A 24,744-nucleotide genomic window follows, 5' to 3' on the forward strand; every position below is an offset into this window, starting at 1 on the left:
TTTTCCCACTGACTTCAATTAGTAAATGACTGTTGTACAGCAGGGCCCTTCTGAGAATTGTCTAAACTTCACACCTCCAATATTTGGGTGCAAAAAGGGTTGTCTTTGTATGCATTGTGTTTCTTCAGAATGTGAAAACTTTTGTAAATATTATGTAAATAAAATTAAGCCACAATCACCGTTTTGTTTTAAACAATTTTATTTTGAAAAATACAATGTGCAGTGTAATGTCAACTAACTGTAATACTGACACTGTCGATCAGAACTTGTACTTCACACAATGATCAGCTAGACATGCAATAAAATATGTACCTGTCATGAAGCACTCCTGCTTCCACTGCTTCATCATTATCTCTTTGTGGCATGTCACAAATCCATGTACATTGAAACACATCCTACTTTGGCAGTCTTTCTACAGATTTGACAGCACACACTAGTCACATAGCTCAAGAACACTGGGTTTACACCAGCCTTATTGGAATTGAGTGGCCTTTGCCATTGATTTCAGTGGGCTTGAAGGCTTCACCTTGAATATCCACCTATGAAGTATTATGTGTGGCCATTGTAATCCTTGAACTGTATCACTTGCTGTTAACTGGAATATTTTTTAGGAAAAAACCCCAAACCCTTAAAAATAGAATGTTGTGTCAAAACCAGCCATATAGTTTTACATCATAGGTTTTGTATTATTTTTTGTTATTGGTAGAAATCTTAAACACCAATGCTACTATTAGAGATTTTAAAGTTGCTTTCCCTTCAGTTTTGGAGAATATAAAGAAAAAGGTTAAGAAATGTTAATAATACAGTGAGACACAGAGTGGCAAAGCTGAACATCCATGTATTTCAGACTATATTGCAAGCACGGCTTTCCTCCCTTCTTCCTCACCTCTTAGTCTGAGCTTTAAATATCCTTTCCACATTCAGGGCAAAGGATGTCATCCCTTTCTGTGAGGAAGCCACGACCCACCAATGAAAGGGAGCACTTCTTACAGTTAAAGCAATCATTGTGCCACTGCCGTTCTTCAAAGGAGATGTACTTGGTTCCTCCGAGTCCTGTTTGAAAAGCAAAATCGCTCTGTTACAAGAAAAGAGTAGCCATCAGGTCATGCAGACTGACATGGAGATCTGACATATAGCAGTGAAAAAATGCCATTGTGACAAATCTGTTTGTCGCTGTGCTAATTTTGCCACCCTTTCTGTAGTGACTAATATTTTCATCCTCAAATATTTCTGTTGCTTTCAGTTAATGAGCAAGGCTATTATCCCCAGTGATAATGGCAGAAATTAACTTCCAAGGGATGGCCCTGCAACATACAGCAGAAGAAAAGCAAAGCACCTGCCTCTGAACAGGATTCTGGTCGTTTTTTACAGAATGTTTTATCATTCCTGAGTATGTTAATTTATGTTTTGTAGAGGTGCATTTAGAAAATTAAAAAAGAAGTCTGTCATGCACCATGACTTGATTTATAGGTCTGAAGGAAGAGTGCCTCTGGGAAAGAAGCAGGTTAGTAAAAAAGCATTCCAGGGTTTGAGGCTATGGCAGCTATCATCAGCTGTATTGAAACTGTACAGAAGAAAAAAAAAAGGGGGGAAAATGTCTCTTAGTTGTAATAGTCTTTTGCTTAACCTCAGAAATTACTAGCTGGAGTTCCATGAGAAGATTTAGTTGGGCATCTCTTGTACCAAGTCAGACTTTTTGTTTAGTTCTGCTTTTAGTAGCAACTCAACACACAAAACCACCACGAAATGTAAAGGCACCAGCCACGAGAGACCTACCACTGATTGGGTTTGTGCATCCAGCACACTTTTTGGCATAGAGGTTGCAGAAGCAGCTCAAGCAGTATGCAAACTCATCCCTGGAGGTAAAGCGCTGTCCAGACAACTGCTTCTTGCACGCAGTACACACGAAGCACTCCTTATGCCATGGCTGCTCCCGGTAGGTAACGCCTCCTGTGGTGATAGCCTGGTTTAGGAAAAGAAAGATAAGAAACTGTTCTCTTAAGAGTGGCAGGTTTGTATTTTGATTTGGCAAAGAGGAAGGGGGATGAGATTTTAGTGGGTGGGAGGAGGGGAAGAAGACTTAGCAACAGCAACATTATAATTTTGCTTGTAGTTGACCTATAGAAAATCATGAAAGTGTTTTATTGTAATTTCTTTATTTATGAAAAGCAATCCCATGCTAAAAGTACTTTATTCTGCATATATTGAAAAATCTCACTCAATTGTACTCTGTTTTTCAAGCTGCTCTTTGTATGTGGCTTTTTGTATGCATGTACTAGAGTTTGTCTCATCGCTGTCCCTTTCGTCATGGTGGAGGAATTGCCTGTTGTGTTTCAACTTTCCCATTACTTTCTTTGGGAAAGACTGGTTTATTTAATATTTCAGATGAAGTATTTACTTTCTGCCTCTCCAGACTTTGTCGGGCAGTTTTCTCTTACAAATTAGTGGAACTGAAATGATATAATCTTTTAAAACCAGTTAATTCTTAATCTTTTTACACATACAAAAATGAGGTATTCTGTCTACTTGGATATAAAAAGGGATGGACTTCAATACCTTAGGTTTCATGTAAGCAAAATAAGAGCACTACCTTCTTGCACTGGACGCATTGCATGGCAAACTGCTTTTCATAGCAGGGTACACAGAAATTTTGATTGTCCTTGGGGATGAAGCTCTTTGTCCCAATAGGCTGTTGGCAGCGGTAGCAGATAAAGCAGGTCTCGTGCCAGCTGTTGCCCTTGTATTCCATTTTCCGAGTACCTGTAATGAGACCAGAGCATCAGCTGAACTTCTGGATGAGATAGGCGCAGTTTGTAGCTCTTGTTTGCCTGGCAGCTGGCTGTCAGTCAAGAAGCATTGCAGCTATGAGCTAGAGGCTGTTTCATGTTCCTACCAGCTTTGCATGACATTTGGTACCATTTTAGGTTTTTGGAGAGTGAGTAGTTCTTCTGCAAAGAAGAGGAACCTTTAGTGCGAATAGCTACAGCCTAGAACAGCTTTTTGTGGTATTATTAGGCAAAAATGAATTCCCACTCACAGGAAGATTCAAGCGAATTGGACCAATATAAGCTGCTGTTAGTGCTGAGTGGAGGTAGGGCCATTCCTCATTAAAGTTGATCTCATTCATTCCACATCTGTTTCATTTCTTTTTCAAATAGCAGCAAAGTACCTGGTTAATTACAGACTCATAGAATGATTTGGGTTGGAAGACACCTTAAAGATCATCTAGTTTAAACTCTGCCATGGGCAGGGACACCTTTCATTAGACCAGGTTCTCAGAGCATAATCCAGCCTGGCTTTGAACACTGCAAAGGATGGGGCATGCAATTCCTGGCAAGCATCTTGCCTCCCTTTCCCAGTGAAAGGTAGTCACTGTCTGAGACAATGGATTATTTCATATCTGCTCAGGGGACCTTTTTCTTCTTCTCATTGAGGTGTATTATAAGTCTGCAATTTTTTCCAGCTCAGCAACACCTATCCTAAATGTTTTTCTGTCTCTTGAATTTTTCAGTAAAAAAGAAGCTTTCTCTCTATTTTCAGCTGAATTGAAAATATGGTTGAAATGTGTAATTTAAACAATCTTTTGCTGAAAAGTGGTATGGTAGTTAGGAAATAAATGCACTTCCCCAGAACAAAGTTTTGGGGTTCAGATAGTGTTCTTTGCAGATGCAATCCACGGTATGGCAGGTGGACTCTTAGCCCTTCCAGGAAACTGGAGACGCCCTATTATATGGATAAATTTCTTTGTACAAGGTATGATTTCCTATGTACCAGTTTGAGTCAGAATATTTGATACTGGCCAGTTCTGCATCACTCTTGGAGCCTGTAATAGCTAACACAAAGTCAAATACTTGGAAGACTGACAAGCTGATCGAGTTGGCTAATGATGAAGAACCACATTAATGCCTTTGATGACAATTCTACACACCCCTATTACTGCAGGGTGAAGTTTTACCATTTTTCCCCTTCTCAAGCATTAATTAATCTTTATTTATTAGTTGCATATTTTTATTTTATGATCTCATTAAATTCTGCTGAGAAGCATACTTAGGATTTGTTTGGTGTTTGTTTGTTTGTTTGTTTTAATTTACTTGCATCAGTAGTAAGTGAAATGTCAATTATCTTTCTTTCTGGTGCTTACATTCTTCAATATTTCTGCTCCATTTTATTAATAGACACCTTCTACAAATTTTACCCTCTCTATGCTGGTAACTTCTTATATCATGTCAAGGAGCAAATAAATCAGTCCTTGAAAGAATAATATTCTGGAAAAAGGAGATGTGGATAATCTTTTTTAATAGTCCAGAATTTTATTTTCACATTTTCAGCTCTCCTCTCTTTGGGATGTTGTTGTCACTGAAGCTCAAAGCAGGAAGAGCTCTGTTTTGTCAGCTGCTAGACTGAAGTCAGCATGATTTGAGTTTAGAGTAGGACTGAAAGACCAAGCTTGTAATCACTTAAATGTACACGTCATGATAAAGCTTTGTTAGATTTACATTTTACATTTTGTGGCTCAAAGCAAAGGTCAAGTTTAGCATTTACAATCTCCACAAAGGGTATCGAACCACTTGCTCGTTCTTTCAAAATGAATTATGCTTCCACTGGTGACCATAGTCATCTGCTGTCACTCCTGTACTACCACAGTGTGCTGTGTAAGTAGGGAAAACATGCTGAGTGTACTGCTCTTCCAGTGTGGTGACATCTCAGATATCTTGGGTAAGCAGCTAGAGACCAGTGGGTAGTTGTAAAGCATACAAAAATTATTTTCTTCTCTTTTGAGTTATAAGAGAAGAAGGGATCCTGTGTCACTGAATCCAACCTCCATTACTACATATCAATGTATAGCTGGCATAATAGACAAAAAGAGATCCTTTCAGTAAATCACTGAAAATGGCAGTGAATCTGATGAACAGTATTAAAAATACCTATCACAGGTTATGTTTTTAGAGTTCTTTGCCTTCTGCAAAGCCCTGAGCCGGATGCAAGAAAGAGACGGAGTCTTCAGGTTCTGATTTCTCAAGGTTGTGTGCTTTGTTTATTATTTCTTATCTTACAATTCTTTCTGTGCCCAGCTAAGATCTGTGCAGCTGCTCGGGCATCTGACGACTCCCCCTGAGCTGGGCTGTCGCTGCCTCTTATACTAATTGTTACGTACTCTTTATTTATAATTACTTGCCAATACCTACTACCTACACTAAACAGGTCATCTCTACTCTTTCCTAATCTCCTTAAATAACTTTGTGCCACTGTCACTGCAGAAAATGGAGTGAATGAAGAAGAAAGAAGCAAGAGACAACGCCCAAAATCCTCCATCCTGCTCCCATCCACTTCCCTACTAAAAACCCCAAAACTGTGATTTTTCACCCTGTGATGAGCTAAACTACTATCTTTCACACTCTTGTGGCCTGTAATTCATCTTGCAATGTAGGAAGCCTCTCCCATGGACTGGGCTCTGTGCCAGGGTCCCAGACCCCCCTGTCCAGGTCCCAGACTACTCTGCCCAGATCTCTGACCCTCCAGGGCAACCAAAGGAATGCCCTAGACATCAACATACATACACATAAAATTATAGAATCATAGACTCATTGAATAGTTTTGGTTGAAAGGATCCTTTAAAGATCATCTAGTCCAAGCCCTCTCAGTAAGCAAGGACATCTTCAACTCGATGACATTGCTCAGAACCCCATCCAAACTGACCTTGAATTTTTCCAGGCTTGGGAAATCCACCACCTCTCTGGGTAACCTGTTCCAGTGTTTTACTTTACCCCACACTGTAGAAAACTTATTCCTTATATCTAATCTAAATCAACCCTCATTTACTTTAAAACTGTTACACTTTGTTCTATTGCAACAGTTCCTGCTGAAAAGTTTGCCCCCATCATTGTTAAGGGTCTCCTTTCAGTACTGAAAGTCTGCAATCAGGTTTCCCCAGAGCCTTCTATTCTTCAGGCTGAACAATCCAAACTCTCTCAACTTGTCTTTATAAGTGAAATTCTCCAGCCCTCTTTGTGGACCTCCTCCAGACCTTGTCCAACCGTTCCATGTTCTTTTTGTGTTGGGGTTCCCAGAGCTGGGTGCAGCACTTCAGGTGGGACTGCTCAAGAGCAAAGTCAAGGGGCAGAATGACCACCCTCAACCTGCTGCCCATGCTGCTTTGGAAGCAGCCCAGGATACAACTGGCTTTCTGGGATGTGAGTGGACTTTCTGTGTCATGCAGTTCCAGCTTTAAAAGTAGCGCTGGCTAATCCAAGGCATGTCAGTTTTTATTGCTGTGTCAGCAAAATGGGTGCACGTGGAATAACAGGAGATGCCTAAACTCAGTCATGAATAGATAGGGTTGTCTGCTTCTAAATATTGTTGTCCTATTTCATCATCAAACCTTCATTTTTACACCCCAGGAGCAAAATATTGTGGTCTTTTCTTATTATCTGAGATGACCAATGTCAGAACCAGCTGACAAAGTAACTAGTAATCATTATGGAGTATGTATGAGGATTCTTCAAATTGCCTTTTAATATTTTTATTCTGAAATGATAGCACTCCAACTTTAAAGCCCTCAAATCATCACAGAATGCTATAGTATTTACGTGAGAAGGCCAGGTTTTAACAATCTGTAACCTCATGTTTCATGTTGAAAAATAAAATAGTTCTTTCCTGTTTCTTCATATTGTTGTGCTCAAGAAGGACCTCAGAAGCACTTTGACCAATTTTTCATCTGTCTGAGAGAAGCTAAATTTAGAGTAATTAAACAAAAACTTTCATGTGAATGAAAGCTCTTCCATGAGCCATTATGAACTTTATATGTTCTGGTCATGGAAGTGGCCTGGAATGCACCCGCACCAGTTTTTTATAGAGTTAGCATGACTTAGTAGAGATAGTCATGGAGAAACATTTCTCACAAATGTTCCTGAGTCTGGGCTTGATATTTAGTCCAAAAAGTGAGCATCCTAACCTGGCATAATAGTCTTCTTGCACTCATTACATTTGGAAGAGTATTCGTTGGAGTAGCAATCAGTACAAAGTAGATGTTCCTCTTTTGCAGCAAAAGGTTTGTCCACCAAAGAATTCTTGCACTGGAAGCAGTGGAAGCAGGTTTCGTGCCAATGGCGGTCCTTGTAAGACAGATCCTGTAGAAATGCAAAACCACAGAGTAAGTGGAAGGAATGGTTTGCACAACTGGAAGCTCAGAGAATGCAAACACATCCAAATCTGAACTCCATCCGGGAGTTGGGGTGAATTTGAAGAAACCAAAATGTTCTGACGAAGGTGAACTTATTTTGCTGCGATAATCAAGAGCTCATGACAACTATCAACTATCAACCCTTTTTCAGATGTGGATTGTACTGAAAGATACAATACCACATTGTACCTGCATCCATTGATCCAGGGTACAGGCCAAGGGATTAGTGTGGGTGTGTTAGTATTTAAAATACTCTTCACAGTGGTTCCTTTTATTACTTAAAAGCTCAAAATTGTGACCTAAAAGGGTGTATTGTGCTTTTTAAAATTTAAATTAAGGTGGCCTGTTCATGTAACACTTGAACAGTGTCTTTGGACTTCAAACAAAATAGCTTGGATGATTACAAGAAACAGCGTCCACCCCAAAGTACAGATGCTCTAGTTTGGGTTGGAAGTGTGGAAGGATAGAATTGTCATGAATAGGGAGTATAAAAACTCAGCCAAAATAGGTTCTCATGTTCTAGCTCAATATCTACTGTGTATTTATTGCAGGTGCTAAACTAATTGGCTTAACTGAAGGGAAAGAGCAAGTGCTAGAATAATGAATTCCAATTTTTCAGTGGTGTAGAGCATCACAAAGGGCTCATACCTGATCTGGCATAAGCTGTACTACGTCAGTCAGTACAGTCACAGGTAACTAAAAATGCGCAATCTTAGTGCAGAGAACAAAACATACCACAGATTTAGACTAACAAAAATAACAGTGTGTCTTTGGGAGCCTTGTTCTCATAAACGACTAGCAGGAAACACTGAAATACTTTCATCTAGCTCAGCTGATTCATGCTAGCTTGTTGAACTTCAGTAATTTCTGACAGAATTTGACCATACAATTAAGCATTTCTGTTTGGACCTCTGTGCTACTCACATAATTTTTTTGAATCCTTGTGAATAACAATTGATACCCAATGTGTCTTTCATCTTTGAGATTGCACTCTGTGATAGAATATCTACTTTACAGCCTTCAGACAGATGTTTATTCAGCTCTTCTATTCATTTCAGCTAAATCCTTTTGAAACAACACAAATTTCTGAGTGTAAAATTTTGATCTTTTTTAATAGCAAATTCAAACCAGTCTTCTTTGGAAGTTACTTACATTTTTGGTCTTCTCTTTAGGTGAAGTCAAATAGCCTAAATCTGGTCTCATATTGTATTTTCAACAGAAAAATAGAATATACAGTACTTTCCAAAAGAACTGAAATTTGTCTTTTAGAAAGTAGAACAACAGATCCAATATTCTTTCTCTTGTAACATGATGTATTCCATCATTTTCCCTCACTAGCTGTCATTTCCTGGTTTTGCAATTTTCAGCAAGTTATTTTTTAATAATCAAAATTCATGTGCTGATGTATGCTTATTTTATCAGTGAAATTATACCCTAAAGAAGGTGCATGCCTGTTAGAAGAGGAGTAGTGAAGACAAAGATTAGGTGTCAATGATGAAAGATTTGATCTCTGAGTCAGTTACGATGGCAAGATTTTAGAGGCAGTAGCTGGGTAGGTGGCAGTAGCAGATATCTCATCAGGATGAAGTCATGAAGAACAACTCCAACAAAAAGTATCCAAGATAAAAGGTGGATTGAATAATCTTTAGCTACTCTGGATTACTGTAACAACTATTGTCATTGAATGTAGAGACAGTCTAAGATGTCTGGCTTTGACAGTAGAATATTAGACTGATGAAATGGATATTGCTTTCTCTCTCTGAATCTGTCACATCTGAAAGCAAGGAAGTCCAAGGTACTGATGAAACCATTTATTTATCATGAGTATTCTTAGGTCATTGAAAAGGAGGTTTTATCTATTTCATCATGTTGTATAGATTACTGGAGCCTTTGGCTTGTCGATAAGATGTGGATGTATTGATCTGGAGCAACTTCTACACTGGGAAACCATGTACAAAAACTGACTTAAAGCTTTCTGAATGTCAGGCTACTCCTCTGTTAAGTTGGAATAACATCAGATTTAGCATAGGCATGTGAATTCTAGTTTATGCTAGATGATTGTAACCCAAATAAATCTGTTCCAGCAGAAGGTACAAGTGATATACAACCAATTCCTCTTCTATTTTCACTTATTTTCATTATGACAACCTCAAAGAAAACTTTGACAAGATAACTCAACATTGGCAAGTTTTACAACTTCTCCATAGCTCTGTATAGTTTTGCTCCAGAAAGGTTTATTTGACCTCTAGGGTGAGACTGCATATTACTTAGAAAAGTGCGTTTTTTTAAAAAAAAACCAGAAGATCCCTTAGACTATGGTTACCAGTTAACTGGGTTAAGCTTGAGGTCCTCATACCCTGCATTTATATTGTCTTCTCCTCAGGGTTTTTAAGCCTAAGCAAACTGAAGCCATTATACAATACCATTTCTCCTGAGAAAGGTTTCAGCAGAGACCCAGCAGGAAGAAGGAGTTTAGAGAGTTTATTACCAGAACAGTAACTCTAAGTGTTGTTCATGGCTTTTTTGCCGGCCACAATGGTCTTTTCAGAAGGTTGAATGTAGGAAATGGGCTACGCCAACTAAATGCCGTGCAGATTTTAGTTACAAATACCCTGTAGCAGAATACTTAAGTATGTTAGTCTGGCAAATACCTTTAAAAGTATGTTGAGAAAAGGTAAAAACAAGCAATATTGTAACAGAGGCTAACAGCCTCTTACATGTATGAGAAGATATTAAGGTACCCACCTCTTTTACTATTTCACTTTACAACAACTAGCCTGAGATTCAGTAATGAGCTGGAAAAGTGTTGCATGTTGGGACCAGGTTTAAATATTAAAAATAAGAAAAGTAATTATTTTTCCCCTTCCTTGATCCTCATTATTGGAGGGGGTTTTTTTCTGTTGTTTAGTTTATGTGTGAGAATGACCCCTTTGTGCCATTTTTGGCCTGCATACTGACACAGTAGCTGTATCTCACAATCCACTCATAATTTATTTTCCACATTTTACAGAGAGAGTTTTCACCCCCTTCTGCCTGCCAAAGCCAACTTGTGGACTGAATTAAACAAAGGATTACTGTAGGTATTTCCTATGTTTGCAATGGTTTCTATACCATAGGATCTGCAAGGAAAATATTAAAAAGCCAAAGTCAACCAAAAGCAACCCTTCAGCAGCTAAGCATATGGGTAAAAGATGTATGGATTTCCAGAAGTAAGCAGGAAACTGTAGGTGTGATGAGCATTCACCAGGGACATAGCCAATAAAATGCCAGCTTTTCTAGAAAAAGTAAATTTCTTCTATGACCCATTGGCATATGGATAATGTGTATTAGGTGTGAGAGAAATAGCATCATGTTTTCATACTGTCTGCTGGTACCTCCTACCACTCAGTATATGAAGTTTTTAATTTGTGAAAGTTTTGTAAGCATCAACTAGAGGTGTTTACAATTAATGAAATGGCCTAGGCCCGAAGGTGTCATTCAGACATATGTTGTCATTCTGGGATTTTTTGGTGGAAAAGACTTGTTCTTTTACAATAAAGAAAAATTAGTTATTACTCATGTATATGTTCACAGGTACCCATAAACTACCTTAGAAACTAGAAAGACGGTGAAGAAAATTCTGCCCTGACTTGAATTCAAGGTAAGTTTCTGTACAGCATTGTTGTCTTGTGGGCTCTCTGTGTAATAGTTAAAACACAATGTGAAAATCCAGCATCAGTTTCATCCTCTTGGAGTCCAGTGCTTTCAGAATTTGAGTATTACAAGTGCCCTCTTCTCAGCACCTGTGGATTCACTTTGGTGTTACCCTGTCAGTTATAGGAGGTTTGATTGTAATTGGGAGCGTGAGAAAGAAGGAAATAAAGAGCAACTGGTTCTCAGTGAGGCTTTTCTCAGTGTGGAGAAAGAATGGTGGCCAAGAAGGGACTTGCAAAGGAAAATCTGATGTGAGAACTATGTGGGACTTTCCAGGCTGTAATGCGGATGAAAGCGTGGACACCACTGCCAGATGCTGAGGCCTGGATGTGACCTTTTCTCACGACACTGTCACTCCATTAGGTTTTTTATTCCAAATTTTACATTTTTATGTTATGTCAAGCATACAAATTGGAGTCCATTTCGTACACACAGTAAACATACTTGTTTCACTCCCAAACATAGTATAATCTCTCTTCTTTGTTCAGGGGAAAAAGTAAATGCGATGTGTAGAAGGATTTATGTAAAAATGCATACATATATGTGTGTGTGTGCATTTCTTATGTATTTATATAACTATGTGCCCATACAGTTTAATGAGGAGAAGCCTGATTTCTTTGTGACTGTTTCACTGCTGAATTATGCTCAGTCATACAGTGCACACACTTCATCTGAAACTTATCTTGTGGCTGAGGCACTCATAAGGGCTCTCTCAAATGTGTTCTCTGTTGTCTATTACTGTAATTGAAAAACTACTCTAGTTTTCTTCTCAGTGACAATATTCATAGGATCTCTTTTTCTACCCAAACATGGGGGATTTTTTCAGAAAACTTGCAGCAATTTAAGTTTCAACTTTTATCCATCTGTCAGAATTTGATTAAAATTGGTCAACAGCTTCAAAAGCTACACCATAAAGCATGGACAGGCACAAACAGCAGTCACAGAAACAAAAAAGGACATGTTTGTTTCTGGCATGCTTTATAGCTCTTTAAGAAATCTTTATTTACTATCTCTTAGTTGTGTTTTCCACATATAGTTCTGGTTCTTTACACAGATAAAATATTCTTAGATTGTAGACAGTTGGGGCTTTTTTTTTTTCCTCCTCCCTATCTAATATTAGTGTGTCTCACTTAAAAGTAAAGAAAAACAGTATATTGGGTAACACCCACACTCCCTAAATACATAAAACTGGGTTGAAAAGTTCAGCCTGATTAATTCCTGAATACTTTGACCGAGATCTGTTGAAGCTGGTCCAAGTTTTTAAATTCTTGACTATCAGCACATGGAAATAACTTCTCAGGGGATTAAAAAGAGACCTTAAAACAAAAGCACATTCTGGAATGAGGTATGAATATTTTGCTTTTTCAGGTCAGGCCAGGCCAGCTGTATCTCATCTCTAACCTGAATATTTATGGGCTGTAGGAAAGCTGGCAATTTTATACCTTCTTACAGATTACGGCCAGTTCCCTGTCTTGGTGGTGAAACATTTTATCTTTTTAAGGCTTCTGAAAGGGACTTTCCTACTGATTTGCCAATAGGGTGTTATAGATCAATTTGGAAGGTATGAGACATTTATTTTTTCCAGTCCGAGTAAGAATATATTTTTATATCTCTGAACCAGCAATTGACTAATCACTAATTGAGCATCTCACTAAATTGAGTCTCACTAATGGGAATTAATTTGTCTTTGTAGAGGTACGGATCAGCAGTGGGAAATCAAAAATCAGATATCCTTGGGTCAGTCAAGAGTCCTATGGCCATGCAATACAAATTGCAGTTCTACTGCAGTCTCACTCTGTCAGTGAAAATCTTGCCCAGCTTTGAACAGGTCAGTTTTATGCAAGGAGGATGCATATTGGATGTAGTCTGTTGGTAGCTGTATAACAGACACTTCACTGGATGGCTCCTGTGTCTTCATTTGGGCAGGTTGGAATTTGCATGAACTCCAGTTGTTTTAATTAATTTAAAAGAAATACAGGTAGTCACAACTAATCTGTAACAGGCAGGTGTTTTCATGTGTTGCAGAAGTGCATAACTCAAGCAAGCAAGGCCTCTGTTCTGTCCATCCCATTCTTTAATTAGACTCCACTATCATCTTTCTGTATTTATGAGGCTAATTTTTCTAACTCTATCTGATTTATTGCTTGGGTCAGCATTATCTAGACTTTTGTGACCTCCAGGTTAGCGCCTTGGCTTGAGCGTGTCTTGTCTCTTGATGACCACAGAAGTGTGCTCATTGCAAAGTCAGCAGTAGCTTAGCTCCCTCTGACCCAAAAGTAGTCACAACCGGCTTCTGTCACCCTTTGAGATCCCTGCATTCCAAATGAACTAAAAAGAATTTCTTATATCAGAGCATCAGATCCTTCTGTGTTTTACAGGAGTGCATTTCTATTACTATGCCGGGTAAAGAAGGGTTTGCCAAGTGAAATGATACAAAACAGATACAGGGATTCAGAAAACATACTGTCCCATCCCCTGTGTAGCTGTTAGGCTGGATCCTTCCAGATCTCACAGTTCTGTATCCAGGCTGCTCTGTCACGATCTCTGTAACAAGTCACAAATCCGACATACCTTGCAGTCAGCGCCAATAGGATTTTTGCATTCCTCACAGGTGTTGGAATAAAGGTTTTCATAACATTTCACGCAGTAGGGGCTGTCCTCCTTCAGGATGTACTTCTTACCAAATAGAGACTCTTTGCAGTAGTGGCAATCAAAGCATTCAGTCATGGTGTCTGGAGTCCAGCTATCCTGCCACAAAGACAGGAACAGGCACATGTCAGACTGAGCTACACTTGACCCAGTCCTCCGGGAAAGGTTTATCAATTCTTGTTTATCACATTGTACCTCAGTTTTAATCCAACTTTCAGTCAAACAAACGAACACAATAGGAAGAAACTGGGCTATAAATTTTTCAGTGCAGCCCATCTAAATCAGCCATCTCTTGATCTGTCTTTGACCAGACCTAGTGTTAGAAAGGGGAGGGAGGAGTAAACCCCGAGTCTGAAGAATTCTCATGGAATCTGTGAATGGAATTTGACTTATAGGTCTGCAACAAGAAGGTCATTCTCTAGGGCATGGAGGGAGTAAAGTCCATTAAGAGGATGAGCCTGCTAATTTTCAGAAGCAACATCTCCTGCATAAGGCAAGAGGAAAGTTTACATTGCTAGTAGAGTTTAGTCATGCACAGCCTATCAGGCACCACAGTTATGTGCTTCTGCAGCTTCCTTCTCTGCATTCTCAGTAAGTCAGTGTCTGGCAATCATTCCCCCACAGGCAGACACCAACCCTCTCTCTCTGCTCCTGCATGCGTCTATGGGCATGGGAGGTGTAGGGTCAATGACTGTGTATCTGATTCTCCTCTCATGCAACTGAAAGAGTTATCCCACAGCTGTAGTGTATTGGGACACAAATGGGAGTTGACTCCCAGGTGTCCTGGCTCAGACAAATGTCAAACAATGATTACGGAAGGGAAAAAGGAAGTAGAAGAAACTGTATATGATGTTTCATCTTGTCTGAATTAGGGACAATTAATGTTTTCTCCTCAGGTTTTGTTATATCTCTATAATTTTCTGAATGTACACACAAGCAAAGATGATACAAATGCCTTTGATGAATATTTATTATTGGCTGGGATAATTTATTTTGGGTTTCATTACAGTCATCACCTTCTTTCTTAACTTGAGGCTTGCAGCATGTGTTGCACCTGAAATCTGTTTGGAGATTACAGCTGAAACAGGGCATAGCTGCCTGCTTAGGAAAGGGAATTTCCCAAGCAAAAGCACGTGGAACCTGGACTGCATGATCTTCACTGCTTGCTAGGCTGCATCTCCTCTTTAAGCCACATCTGATCTATAAATCCTTAAGTGTTTTGAGTACTAATAGGTTAAGTGGCTACCTCTGTCCCTCATGCACAGGTGACATTTACAGCAGCTGCAGTCCTTTTGCCAACGTCAGCTCTCAGTTTTAAACAAAATGTTACTCGCTTAGTGTTCTTGGCACAGGTTGCTGATTTCTGGAGCTTGTCCTTTCCCTCTGGCAATGGGAGCCCCCCATGGGGCATTCTGAATTTCTGAGTTCTCCTCCAGGATTTCAGTTTTATTATTATATTTCATTCTACCTAGCTGGGATGTGACTAAGGTTTTTACAGCTGTCTGAATGGACAAACTTTATTTTGATAACTAGAAAGCTTTTTTTTTTTTTTTTTTTTTTTTTTTTTTTTTTTTTTTTTTTTTTTTTTTTAATGGTCAGTCCACTGCTGAATTTTGTGGTGACTACCACAGGCCAAGGGGTGAATGCTTTTACATGTGTGAAGTAAGTGATGTCTCAGCTGCTGGAAAGTCTTATGAATTCCAAGTAACTACTGAAGAAGAGAGACAAACTAGCAAACCCCAAAATGTGCTTGGAGGAAGCACAAATGCTAGCAGCTGGTCATCTGTGCTTCTGAGAACATAGGACTAGCACTGCAACTGCTTTGGCCTTAAAGATGGCCTAGGAAGTAATTAACTTTCTTATCCCAGAGGGGAACTGGGAGTATGCAGAGTGCTCTTTGTCCTTAAGGAGTAGAGAGGATCATAGGCTTGATAAGAAGACAGAAAGTAAGAAGATGTGCAGGAGAGAGAATTGCAAGGACTACCCAAAGCCCCCCCTCTAGCCCATATCCAACAGCAGCAGCTGGCAATGGAAGTATAAGGCAGGAGAACAGGGACAATACAAACGGGCATTTCCTTAACAATTGCTTCCAGCAAGTTAGTCTTCTCTTGGTGGACACCTTCAGTCTTCACCAGAACATTTAAAAGATGATCATGGATTTTCCTCTCTGTTTTGAGCCTGTTTACAGCCCTAACCTACATAATAGGCTTGGACTTTCCTGGGAAAGAACTAGTCAGCACTTAATTTCCTTCTGGAGTAATCTCAGCAAAATGGATGAAGTCAGACCAACCTACACTGAGTTATATGGGCAGACATATGACTAAGTCTGAGAAGAGTGATAGCTTTTGTTCAAATAGTCTGTATTTAGGACAGAAATCTGTACCTTTTACCAGACTATACTAGGAATTTTTTCCAAGCGATAAAATTTTGTTGCCTATTTAATGTGCATTATTGTTAGGTTAAAATGTGAGCAGAAACCACTTAAGAACTTGCATTTGTCACCCTTCTTCAGAATTACTTCTTTCTAGCCCTGATTTAAAAGTAGATGTGTGATACTGAAGAGTGAAAATTTCTCTACAGTCATGATGTGCAAAAGCAAAAACTACAGAGTGTGATTCCTTTACAGGTTTATAACACTTCATCCAAAGCTGCTAAATGTAAAATCTGGAAGTGCATTGTGACTGGACTGTTCCCTTCGAGGTGGGTATTCCTGTCTCTTGGTCACAGGACTTTACCTCTTGAGTGCTGTATTGTCTTCTGGGTGCATTTCACAGGAGCAGAGGCAAGCATTATGTAATATATGTATCCAATAATTTATATAATAATGTAATAATGCAACATAATTCAGCAGTTATTGATGCCGCTATTTCAGGAAATACCTGGGTACTGCCTACTCATGCTGAAAGGGATCTAGTTTTGTTAAATGTCCTCTAAGGCTGTCCCAGGGGATTGTCCCCCTCACCTGGAGAAGGGAAAAGCAGTCCTCATTTCTACATCTCAAACAGATTTAGGAATGAATGCTGCTCTATAAAGACACTGCAGGGGCAGCTCTGGATGAGATTTGAGGAACAACTCTAAAGATTTGGGAAACTGAAAGACAAGATCTGAATTTTGTCTTTATTTATGTGAATCTTCTGTTGGATCTGGGACCAATTTTAGATCCAATATCTCTTAAAGTTAGGAATTCAGGTTCATGTGGTTTCATTCAGAAAGCTGGTATTAAGGGGGAAGCATCCCAAAATTCCAGGCTGTTTAAATCCAGGCCTTGGACTGAATCTCATGATCTACTATGTGGTATTTTGAGCATATTGTACAGGGTTTTTCTGCTCCAGAGAGCATTAAATGTGAGGTAATAATGGGTACTATCTACTAAATACTAGAAGGAATTTCAAACAAATCATTTCTCTGTTGTCTTACAATCAAGAAATGTAAAATCATACTGAGCAATATTTTTGCTGTCACTTTGTACACATGGTCCCTTACTTTGCCAGTCCATTAAAATCCCCTCATGTTTAGCTTAGTGAAGGCTTTATGCACTGTTTTGGAGTTAAAGGGAAAAGAAACCAAAACAGGAGACTTTCACAGCTGTGGATAGACCCAAACTGCAATTCATCCTCTTTGCCATTGATCTATTTCTTTTTTGTGTGTTTGCTACTTGTTGACCATAAAGTGTTGTGGGACAGAGGCTCATCATTACAGCTCCTTGTGGTGAAAGGTCTTAGGATTTTATCACTGTAGTCATCCTATACTGCTTTTTCAGATTGCCCTCAACATAATCATGACAGAGAAATAGATTTTTTTCTGCCATACAGTCTTCCTCCAACAGCATCAGCCTTAACAAAAGGGAAAGGGAAAGAGCTTTCTGTTGCATGCCCAAAAAAGAAGCTACAGCTTATGCCAAATGTTAGCACTACCCACACTGTGTCTCACAGGAAGTAAGAATTGGCAGGAAAATTACCAAAAAGTTAGTAGACTGACTCAAAATCTATGCTTCTTTCCTCTTCTTTCCCTGTTGACTCTCATTTTACTGCAGCAATTCCTAAAGTTGTCATATTACCATATAAATATTAGGGCTCATCATGTCATTAAGAAATCATCCAGTGTTCCCCCATCCCATGACACTATTGACTCCTGAAAAGCAGACCTTGCCTGCTTCTTCAGCTATGTCTGCAAACCTAATAAACTCTGTTCTGTCCATCTCTTATTTCAACTCTTCTTAGGAGGTGTTGAGCATTGAGAGGTGCAGATGCACATGCACAAGAGCGAGAAAGAGAGCAAGGGAAGCTAAAACATGTAGGGGTTGTTTAGTTTATTCAGTGAAGCTCTGATCTCTTGTTGTAACAGCATCTGGGGACACAGAATTAAGCGCCTGTAGATGCCAAAGGGGGATTTGCTGTTGACTTAGGTCAGTAGTGCAGGGGCTCTCTCTACCTGTGCCCCATGGTCGGTATGTTGTGTTAGCCACCTGCACAGGAAACAAAAAGACTGCTTTCAAGATGTACAGACATTTCTCCCACCTATTTTTCAAGAAGAAGAGTACACATGGAGAATTTTCTGTCTGTTTATTTCTCTTCCCCTCAGGAAGGAAGATTTGTGTCTGGCAACTCCAGTGACATGAGCCACACAGGTCTAGAGCATTTGGAAACAATTTATGTTAATGCTCCAAAGGCTAAAATGAAAAGGTTTATTTACAACCGTGAAATGACAGTTCAAACTCTGCTGGTCTTTCTGGCAAAAGGTGATTTTTTTCCTGTAACTTAGCTGCTCTTACTACATTCATTATCCATCATCTTGTTGCAGCAACAGGAAAAAACACTCTTGGAAGACCTAAGCATCTTTCCAAACCAGACCATAAGGTCATGCAAGGAGAAAAGAAGGGAAACTAATTTTATTTCTTTTTAATTTACTTTAGAAAAATAAGAAATTACTATTTTCTTGTAGTACTGATGAGAGGTAGGGAGTGGGGGAAAGTTATGTATGGTCAGAATTGACCTGAACCCCATGGTGAGAAAGCTGGTGTAGATGTACACTAGGGATACCCAAAGCACTCCCATGTGTTTAGATTTATGAAAACACATTAAGTGCTGGTAGTGTTTTTTGTTGTTGTTGTTTGGCTGTCCAGGTGTATCTTACCCTCTTCACTGAGTGCCCACAAACACTGTCACGATGGAGCAAGGGGAACCTGAGTGCTTGAGGTGTTGCTGGCTATAGGACAAGTGCTGATGCTTTGAGTTGCTCGGAGCTGTGACCCTTCAGCAGCAGCTCCTGGGCATGGGGAGCCAAGCCAGGTGATGCACAAAAGGCAGGTCTCCCTCCATGGGCCATGTTTGCTGCCTTACACTAAAGGTGGCCAATGCAAAGGCTAACCAGGCTATGAGGGACAAGTGGTCTGGGGTTTGTTCTTAGATTGTAGATGAGAGAGGGATGTTTAGGCAGATGTGGCTGCACTTCTGTTTTTTAAATTTTTAAGGTGAGAAGAAAGCAGAAGCCCTTTTCTCTTGCTGCCCCTGTGGAAAAGCAATCCTGGAGTAAGCACAACAAAAAGAATTTGGTACCCTGCCTTCAGGAAAACAAGACCCTTATATAATTCCTCTCCCAGAACAGCCCTGTTAACAAACCCAGTGCTTTACCAGTGTCCACATCAAAGATGGGATATTAAAAGTTACAGAGGTGTTCATTGCTGTTTCTTAAGCTCAGAGTAGATATTTCTGGATGTCCTAGAAGCTCTTAATCAAAAGTCAGGAAAATTTGGTTTAATATTTGAAAATAATAATTTTAAAAAGCAGTAAAAAATTAACCCCAAGTAAAATATCCTAGTCATGGCTTTAGATGCTGAATTTTAAAAGCTATTTAAAGAAAAGAAAAATAATTTTTAACAAAGTTACCTTACAATATTCTTCAAAATTACATTTGGATTTTTCCAAGGACTAACCTTCCTTGGTGACTTATTTTGTGTATGGTATAACATTCTGATCTCCTCTTTAGAGTTTTCTTAAATCCCTTCAGAGCAATTTTCCAACCAGACAGACCGCATTAACATATGCAGATAACCAAAGCATACCTGGTTTCTGTCTGGACTGTACAGTCAGTCTGTCATGAGCAGGAAAGTGGATAGTGTGCTGGTTAAGACTGTATTCCTTAGCAGAGCATAAATAATAGAAAAAAAAAATAGAAAATGTTTCTTGTGTCGCAAGGCTCCTCATGCATCTGGCTAAAGTAATCCCAGTTATAGCAGTGGAGAATAAAACTCCAGTTGTGGTTTCTGCGTGGTTTATTGTGTTTGGCAGTCAATAAAGATCTGCTCCAGTCTAGAGCCACTCCAGCAGTGGTAGACAAGGAACCAGTGGTAATATCTACAAATGCCACAGAAGAACTGAGCACTGACACTTTGAAAGCGTACCCCACAGAGTTTGCTCTGTGGTTATCTCAGGCTGATATTGAAATGACTAGAGAGTCTGTGGTGTTATGGTGTTACCCATATTCCTGCACACATTTCAGTTACAAAAGAAGTGTATTGAAATAACACAGAACATGACTTAAATCTGCCACAGCAAGGAGGAGCACAGTTCAAGTGGAAAAGTTTGCTTTTTTTCCTATATTAAAGCCTTTTGAAATCGCTGTCCTTATTTCTCTTGCAAAATAAGCAAATGCTTGCTCAAAGGAAAGGTCAAGAACTTGATCCTGCTTAAGCATAAAAATTTATATTTCTAATGAGAGCATTTAGGCAGATAACAGAAAATGATAGAGAATAAAAATAGTATAAGATTATTAAACCTTATTATTATTTCTGGCACTATCCTGCAAAAGTAGTGTATAAGCTAAATGTCTGCAGATACTAAACTCCAACAAAATTTGTTTTTCCAGAAAAGGATCGCTGTCTCTTATTGATAGGAACACTGCTAAACTCAGAGAAATCAGACTTGAAGATAAAAATACCCAGAAATACCATGTGCTACCATGCAGTCATGTTTCCAAATTTTTCTGTAATTTTGAAATCCTGCATACTACTACCCAGGGCACAAAACCAGAACAGTGCCCCAAATAGCCTCCAGAACAGTGTCCCAATAGTTTCCTTCTTTAAAGAAAGGATAGAAGAAAAGTTGGGATGATTCTGTGGAAAAAGAATGCTTTGTTATTTGTTCTGGCCTCTAGCAGCACAGCTCTGGCTCTGCTTACTGAGGTAAGGCCACAAAGCCCCCTTGTGTCTAAGAAGATTGGCACACCTGGTTGGGGGGATCAGTTAATGCACGAATGAAACTGCTGCGGCAGTGAATGCCTCAGGGCTGTCAGGTATCCAAACTTCAGCTGCCTGTGGCCTTCCAAAACATGACAAAGGAGGCTACATAAACCTTGGGGGCACCCACTCAGCTGGGCACATTTTAGCAAACCAGATTGATTGCACCTGGGTGAGACCAGTTAGGCCCAGTTTTGGGGGGTTTGTGGTAGGAGACTGGACACAGAAAGCAAAGAGAGCATTCTACTAAGGTTGAGCCAAAGTACCTGGGGTGTGTGAGAGGTGCAGAAGAAAGGCCAAAGACATAGAGACCCTGGTGACACGGACACAGGCGATCTTTTTATGGGCAAGATTATTTCCAGCTGAAGAAGGAAGATGTTGCATCCCCCATGGAGACCTGCATGGCGTAGTATGGAGAGGTGGAATTCATCAAAGGTGAGATCCTGGTCTCTGAAGGCACTTCGGCTCTAAATCTCAAGGGTGCTTCAAAGCAATGACAAAATACTTCTGTGTTAATGCTTGCACGTGTTTCACGGCTTTAAGCAATTTGATGCTTTTATTATGCAGGATGAAGTGAAGAAACAGCAGTGGGTTTTGAGCCCGTACACTTGCTGAGGGTCTAGAACTAACTCACACCCTCAGAGTGATACCTTAGACCTTTCTCTGCAGTGGTTGATATAATTGAAACTTTAAATTCAAAAATTTCCCGTGAAAGGGAGTGGTGAATAGGCTTCTGTCAGTGTTATGCTCACCTGCATTCTTTTTATGGCATATTATTATATGTACAGTAACCATTCAGCATCCTAGTTGATCTAATATAATATAGAAGGGTATGTGAAAAGGAACAAAATTAACTTTTTCACCTGGTGTGACTATTTTGATGTTCATCCTTAGGAGAAGGCACTAGTGGTTTATAATCAAATTCTGTCTATATACATAGCTAATTAATATTGTTGAAATGTTAATGCTTCAGTGGCTGTCAATGTATCCAAGATTTATTTTCATGAAACCTGTCATTACCCTGCCATTTCACACTCTCACTTGGGGTGAATCTGCATCACAAATAACTGTGCATATGTAAATAAAATATTAAAACTACACCATTAGAATTAATCAGTCTAAAAATGCAAATTATTAGATTCCCCCAGTCTCTGAAGTGAGGAAGGATGATTGCCTACAACACTACACCATTCAGAGTTTGTCCAGAGATCCTCAGGACAGATTTACCCATAAGAGAAACATGAATAAGACTTAGACCTGAATGTTTCTGGTCTGTGGGGACCTGAAAGACTGTGAGCATGTTGGCCAGCAGCAACAGGCATTGGGCATTGCTTGTGGCCCATGGTGCTAACACTTATTTGACCTTCCTTAACTCTGAATATCCTGGCCCCTGGGAGATAAGTCAAGGCAGGAAGGTGAGGACATGAGCAGGTAATAATTCATTGCTTGGCTGTGAGGCTCAGAGCTCAATGCCCTGGAGAACTGAGCCAAGGGTCACTCATGAATATAGGTCTTTGCAGCACTTTGCAGAAACTGTCATTAACCCTTACAATTATAGGAGTTGTACTTTGTCACCAATATTTTGGGGTCTTGGTTTGGTTTGGTTTTGGGTTTTTTTTGGTGTGTTTTTTTGGGAGGGGGGGTTTGTGGGTTTTTGGGGGGGTGGGGTTTTTTGGTGGTTTTTTTTTTTGTGTTGTTGTTGTTGTTGTTTTGCTTCTGACATTCAAAGCATGCTGGAATCCTGGCAGACTGTGTTGTGTGTGATCAAAGGAGTTGTCTGATCTCTTTTCTAATGCAAGGTGTGCCATCTGGGAGAGCTGATGCCTGTATGGACAGGAAAGATGCAATTTCAGGGAAAGTGCTATCCCTAGACTTCCCTAAGTAATGGGAAACAGATCATTATTTCTTCAGTTAGGAATCACCATTACATGCTCTACGTGGCAGGAACTTCACGTGGACAAAAAATATCTGATATAATATAGCCACTGCTGTGAGATAACAGTGATTTCACAAAGACTAGTCATATTTTCCTGTAAATTCAAACCACCTGGAAGTGACTATTTGGTTCTTGCATATATAGCACTGCTGATTTCCGTGGGAGCACATTTGGCAGCATGGCAAGAACCAAAAATAACTACATTTTATCCCAGCACTTTAGCCATCTTGGGCTTTTTCAAAAGACCACAAGAACTGGTCCACCCCCTAGCCTCAGGGGTGCTAGTTAGATGGAGATGTCAGGTGGGAACCCCAGGTAACTTTTACAAATTTGATTCCTCAACAACATCATTTTATGTCTTTTCTGCTGCCCTGCTCACCTCAACCACATATTGGTTCACAAGCCAGAGATCATTTTACCCTATGACTAGTGTAAAAGACAGTTTTATTGGTGCCCTGGTCAGATTTTGATAGTAATGCAATGGTGTGTCAGGAACTGAGTTTTCAACACAGCAACTCATATCCTTTAAAAAAAACAAAAAAACAAAACTCCGTATGTGAACAAGAATTGGTAAGATTCTATTGAAAAAGCAACCAAAAGCAACCTTTAGAATCCATCTAGAATCCATCTTTTCCCAGTTGTGCCTACAGGTGCATAAAACAGACATAAATTTTTTGTAAAATAAACAAATGCTTTTTTTTTTTTTTTGTCTTCCATATCCAAATGCCGGAAGCAATCATGTTCAAAGATTATTATGTGTCTGACAAAAGGCACAGAAAATTTTGGCCAGAAAGCTAGGAATCCCGTAAATTTATGAACTGATGAAAATAGGGCTCACAGCACAAAGCCAGAAACCCAGAGACAACCTTAATTGTAGCATTCTTTCATATCTGGATGCATTTGTATACCTAATAACACAACCTTATGCTGGTCTCTTTTAAAACAATTCCTATTCAAGACATCCCAATGTCAATTAGCAATCTTAGTTAATATACTTCTAGATCGGAGTCAGGGGAGTGGCAATCACAGACTGACTGACTTGCTGGTGTATATATATTTTTATAACAATGTCTTGTGTACTCAGCAAAGCTGAAATATGCAGGTATTTGGTCAACTAAATTAAAGCCATATCCCTTGGGGTGAGTAAAAAGTTTGGAACAGCCATAGTGCAGGTAATGAAAGTTAGTATTTCTTTTATTATGTACACAGAGAAATCCACGTTAGCATATGGTAAAGGCTGGGTTATTGTGGCTGCACACCCATGCATACAGAGAGAAGCACAAAAAGAAGGAATGCAGAGCTATTAATTGGAATTTGTATTCTAATTTATTGTCTCCACATAAAAAGAAGAAATACGATGCTGATGGCTCCCCGTTTTTCCCATACACGACCTGTCCACACTGCCTGCAAAGAGAAGCTACCTTTGTTTCATGTGCATCTGCTCTTGCTACAGAACAAAAATGCTCCTTTGTTGAGCTCGGCAGCGGGAGTGCTCGGAGGTGTAAGGAATCTAAGACCCCATCTTCCACTTTTTATCACCTCCCCAGTGGATTACACACGCAGCACAATACAGTCATTAAAAATAGTCACACATGAAAAGACCCAGCGCCTCATCAGCTCGCCGATGTGTCACTTTACTGACGGACATGCAGCAGTAATTGCTGTGATCCGAAATTTGTCTTTTTGTCCTCTTCACACCCCTCCCCGCGCACTCAGGAGAAAGGGGGACCAGCAATCTCTCTCCTCGCATCCTTCCCCGACAGCACACTGGGATATTAAACAACCCTCTCCTCTCTGCACCCTTTGTTTAAAGCGACACCTCCCAAGATATGTTCTGTGGGTAGTGGGAGGGAAGGGGGAAAAGGGATATTTACTTACAGAGCAGCAGCGGGCAGTTAATGCCACCTCCGGGACCGGGGACAGGGGGTCACATCCATTAACAAATGTGCAAAGAGCACACTGGCCTGCTTGCAGAGGAGAGCTGTACGGACAGTGGGGATTCCTACCCCTGCAAAGAGCGGCTCTGCCGATTCCAGCTCTGCAGTCAGTGCA

General features: G+C 39.8%; 1 protein-coding gene across 4 annotated transcripts; it reads right to left on the bottom strand.

The window, feature by feature from the left end:
* Positions 1-182: 182 nt before the first annotated feature.
* Positions 183-24,744, bottom strand: FHL2 (four and a half LIM domains 2). Of its 4 annotated transcripts, none has more exons than XM_040056317.2 (6): positions 24,571-24,744; positions 13,445-13,621; positions 6,953-7,127; positions 2,591-2,760; positions 1,777-1,963; positions 183-1,053 (listed from the first exon to the last, which is right to left on the bottom strand). In XM_040056317.2, exons 2-6 carry the CDS (start codon positions 13,598-13,600, stop codon positions 902-904), a joined length of 840 nt encoding a protein of 279 aa, XP_039912251.1. In that variant the 5' UTR covers positions 13,601-13,621; positions 24,571-24,744; the 3' UTR covers positions 183-901. The 4 variants fall into 4 exon arrangements, with proteins under 4 accessions (XP_039912251.1, XP_039912253.1, XP_039912254.1 ...); XM_040056319.2 differs by having other exon boundaries at positions 13,445-13,616; positions 24,571-24,734; XM_040056320.2 differs by lacking the exon at positions 24,571-24,744 and adding an exon at positions 13,718-14,076 and having other exon boundaries at positions 13,445-13,616.

This window comes from Hirundo rustica, chromosome 2 (genome assembly GCF_015227805.2).
Source record: "Hirundo rustica isolate bHirRus1 chromosome 2, bHirRus1.pri.v3, whole genome shotgun sequence".
NCBI classification, from domain to species: domain Eukaryota; kingdom Metazoa; phylum Chordata; class Aves; order Passeriformes; family Hirundinidae; genus Hirundo; species Hirundo rustica.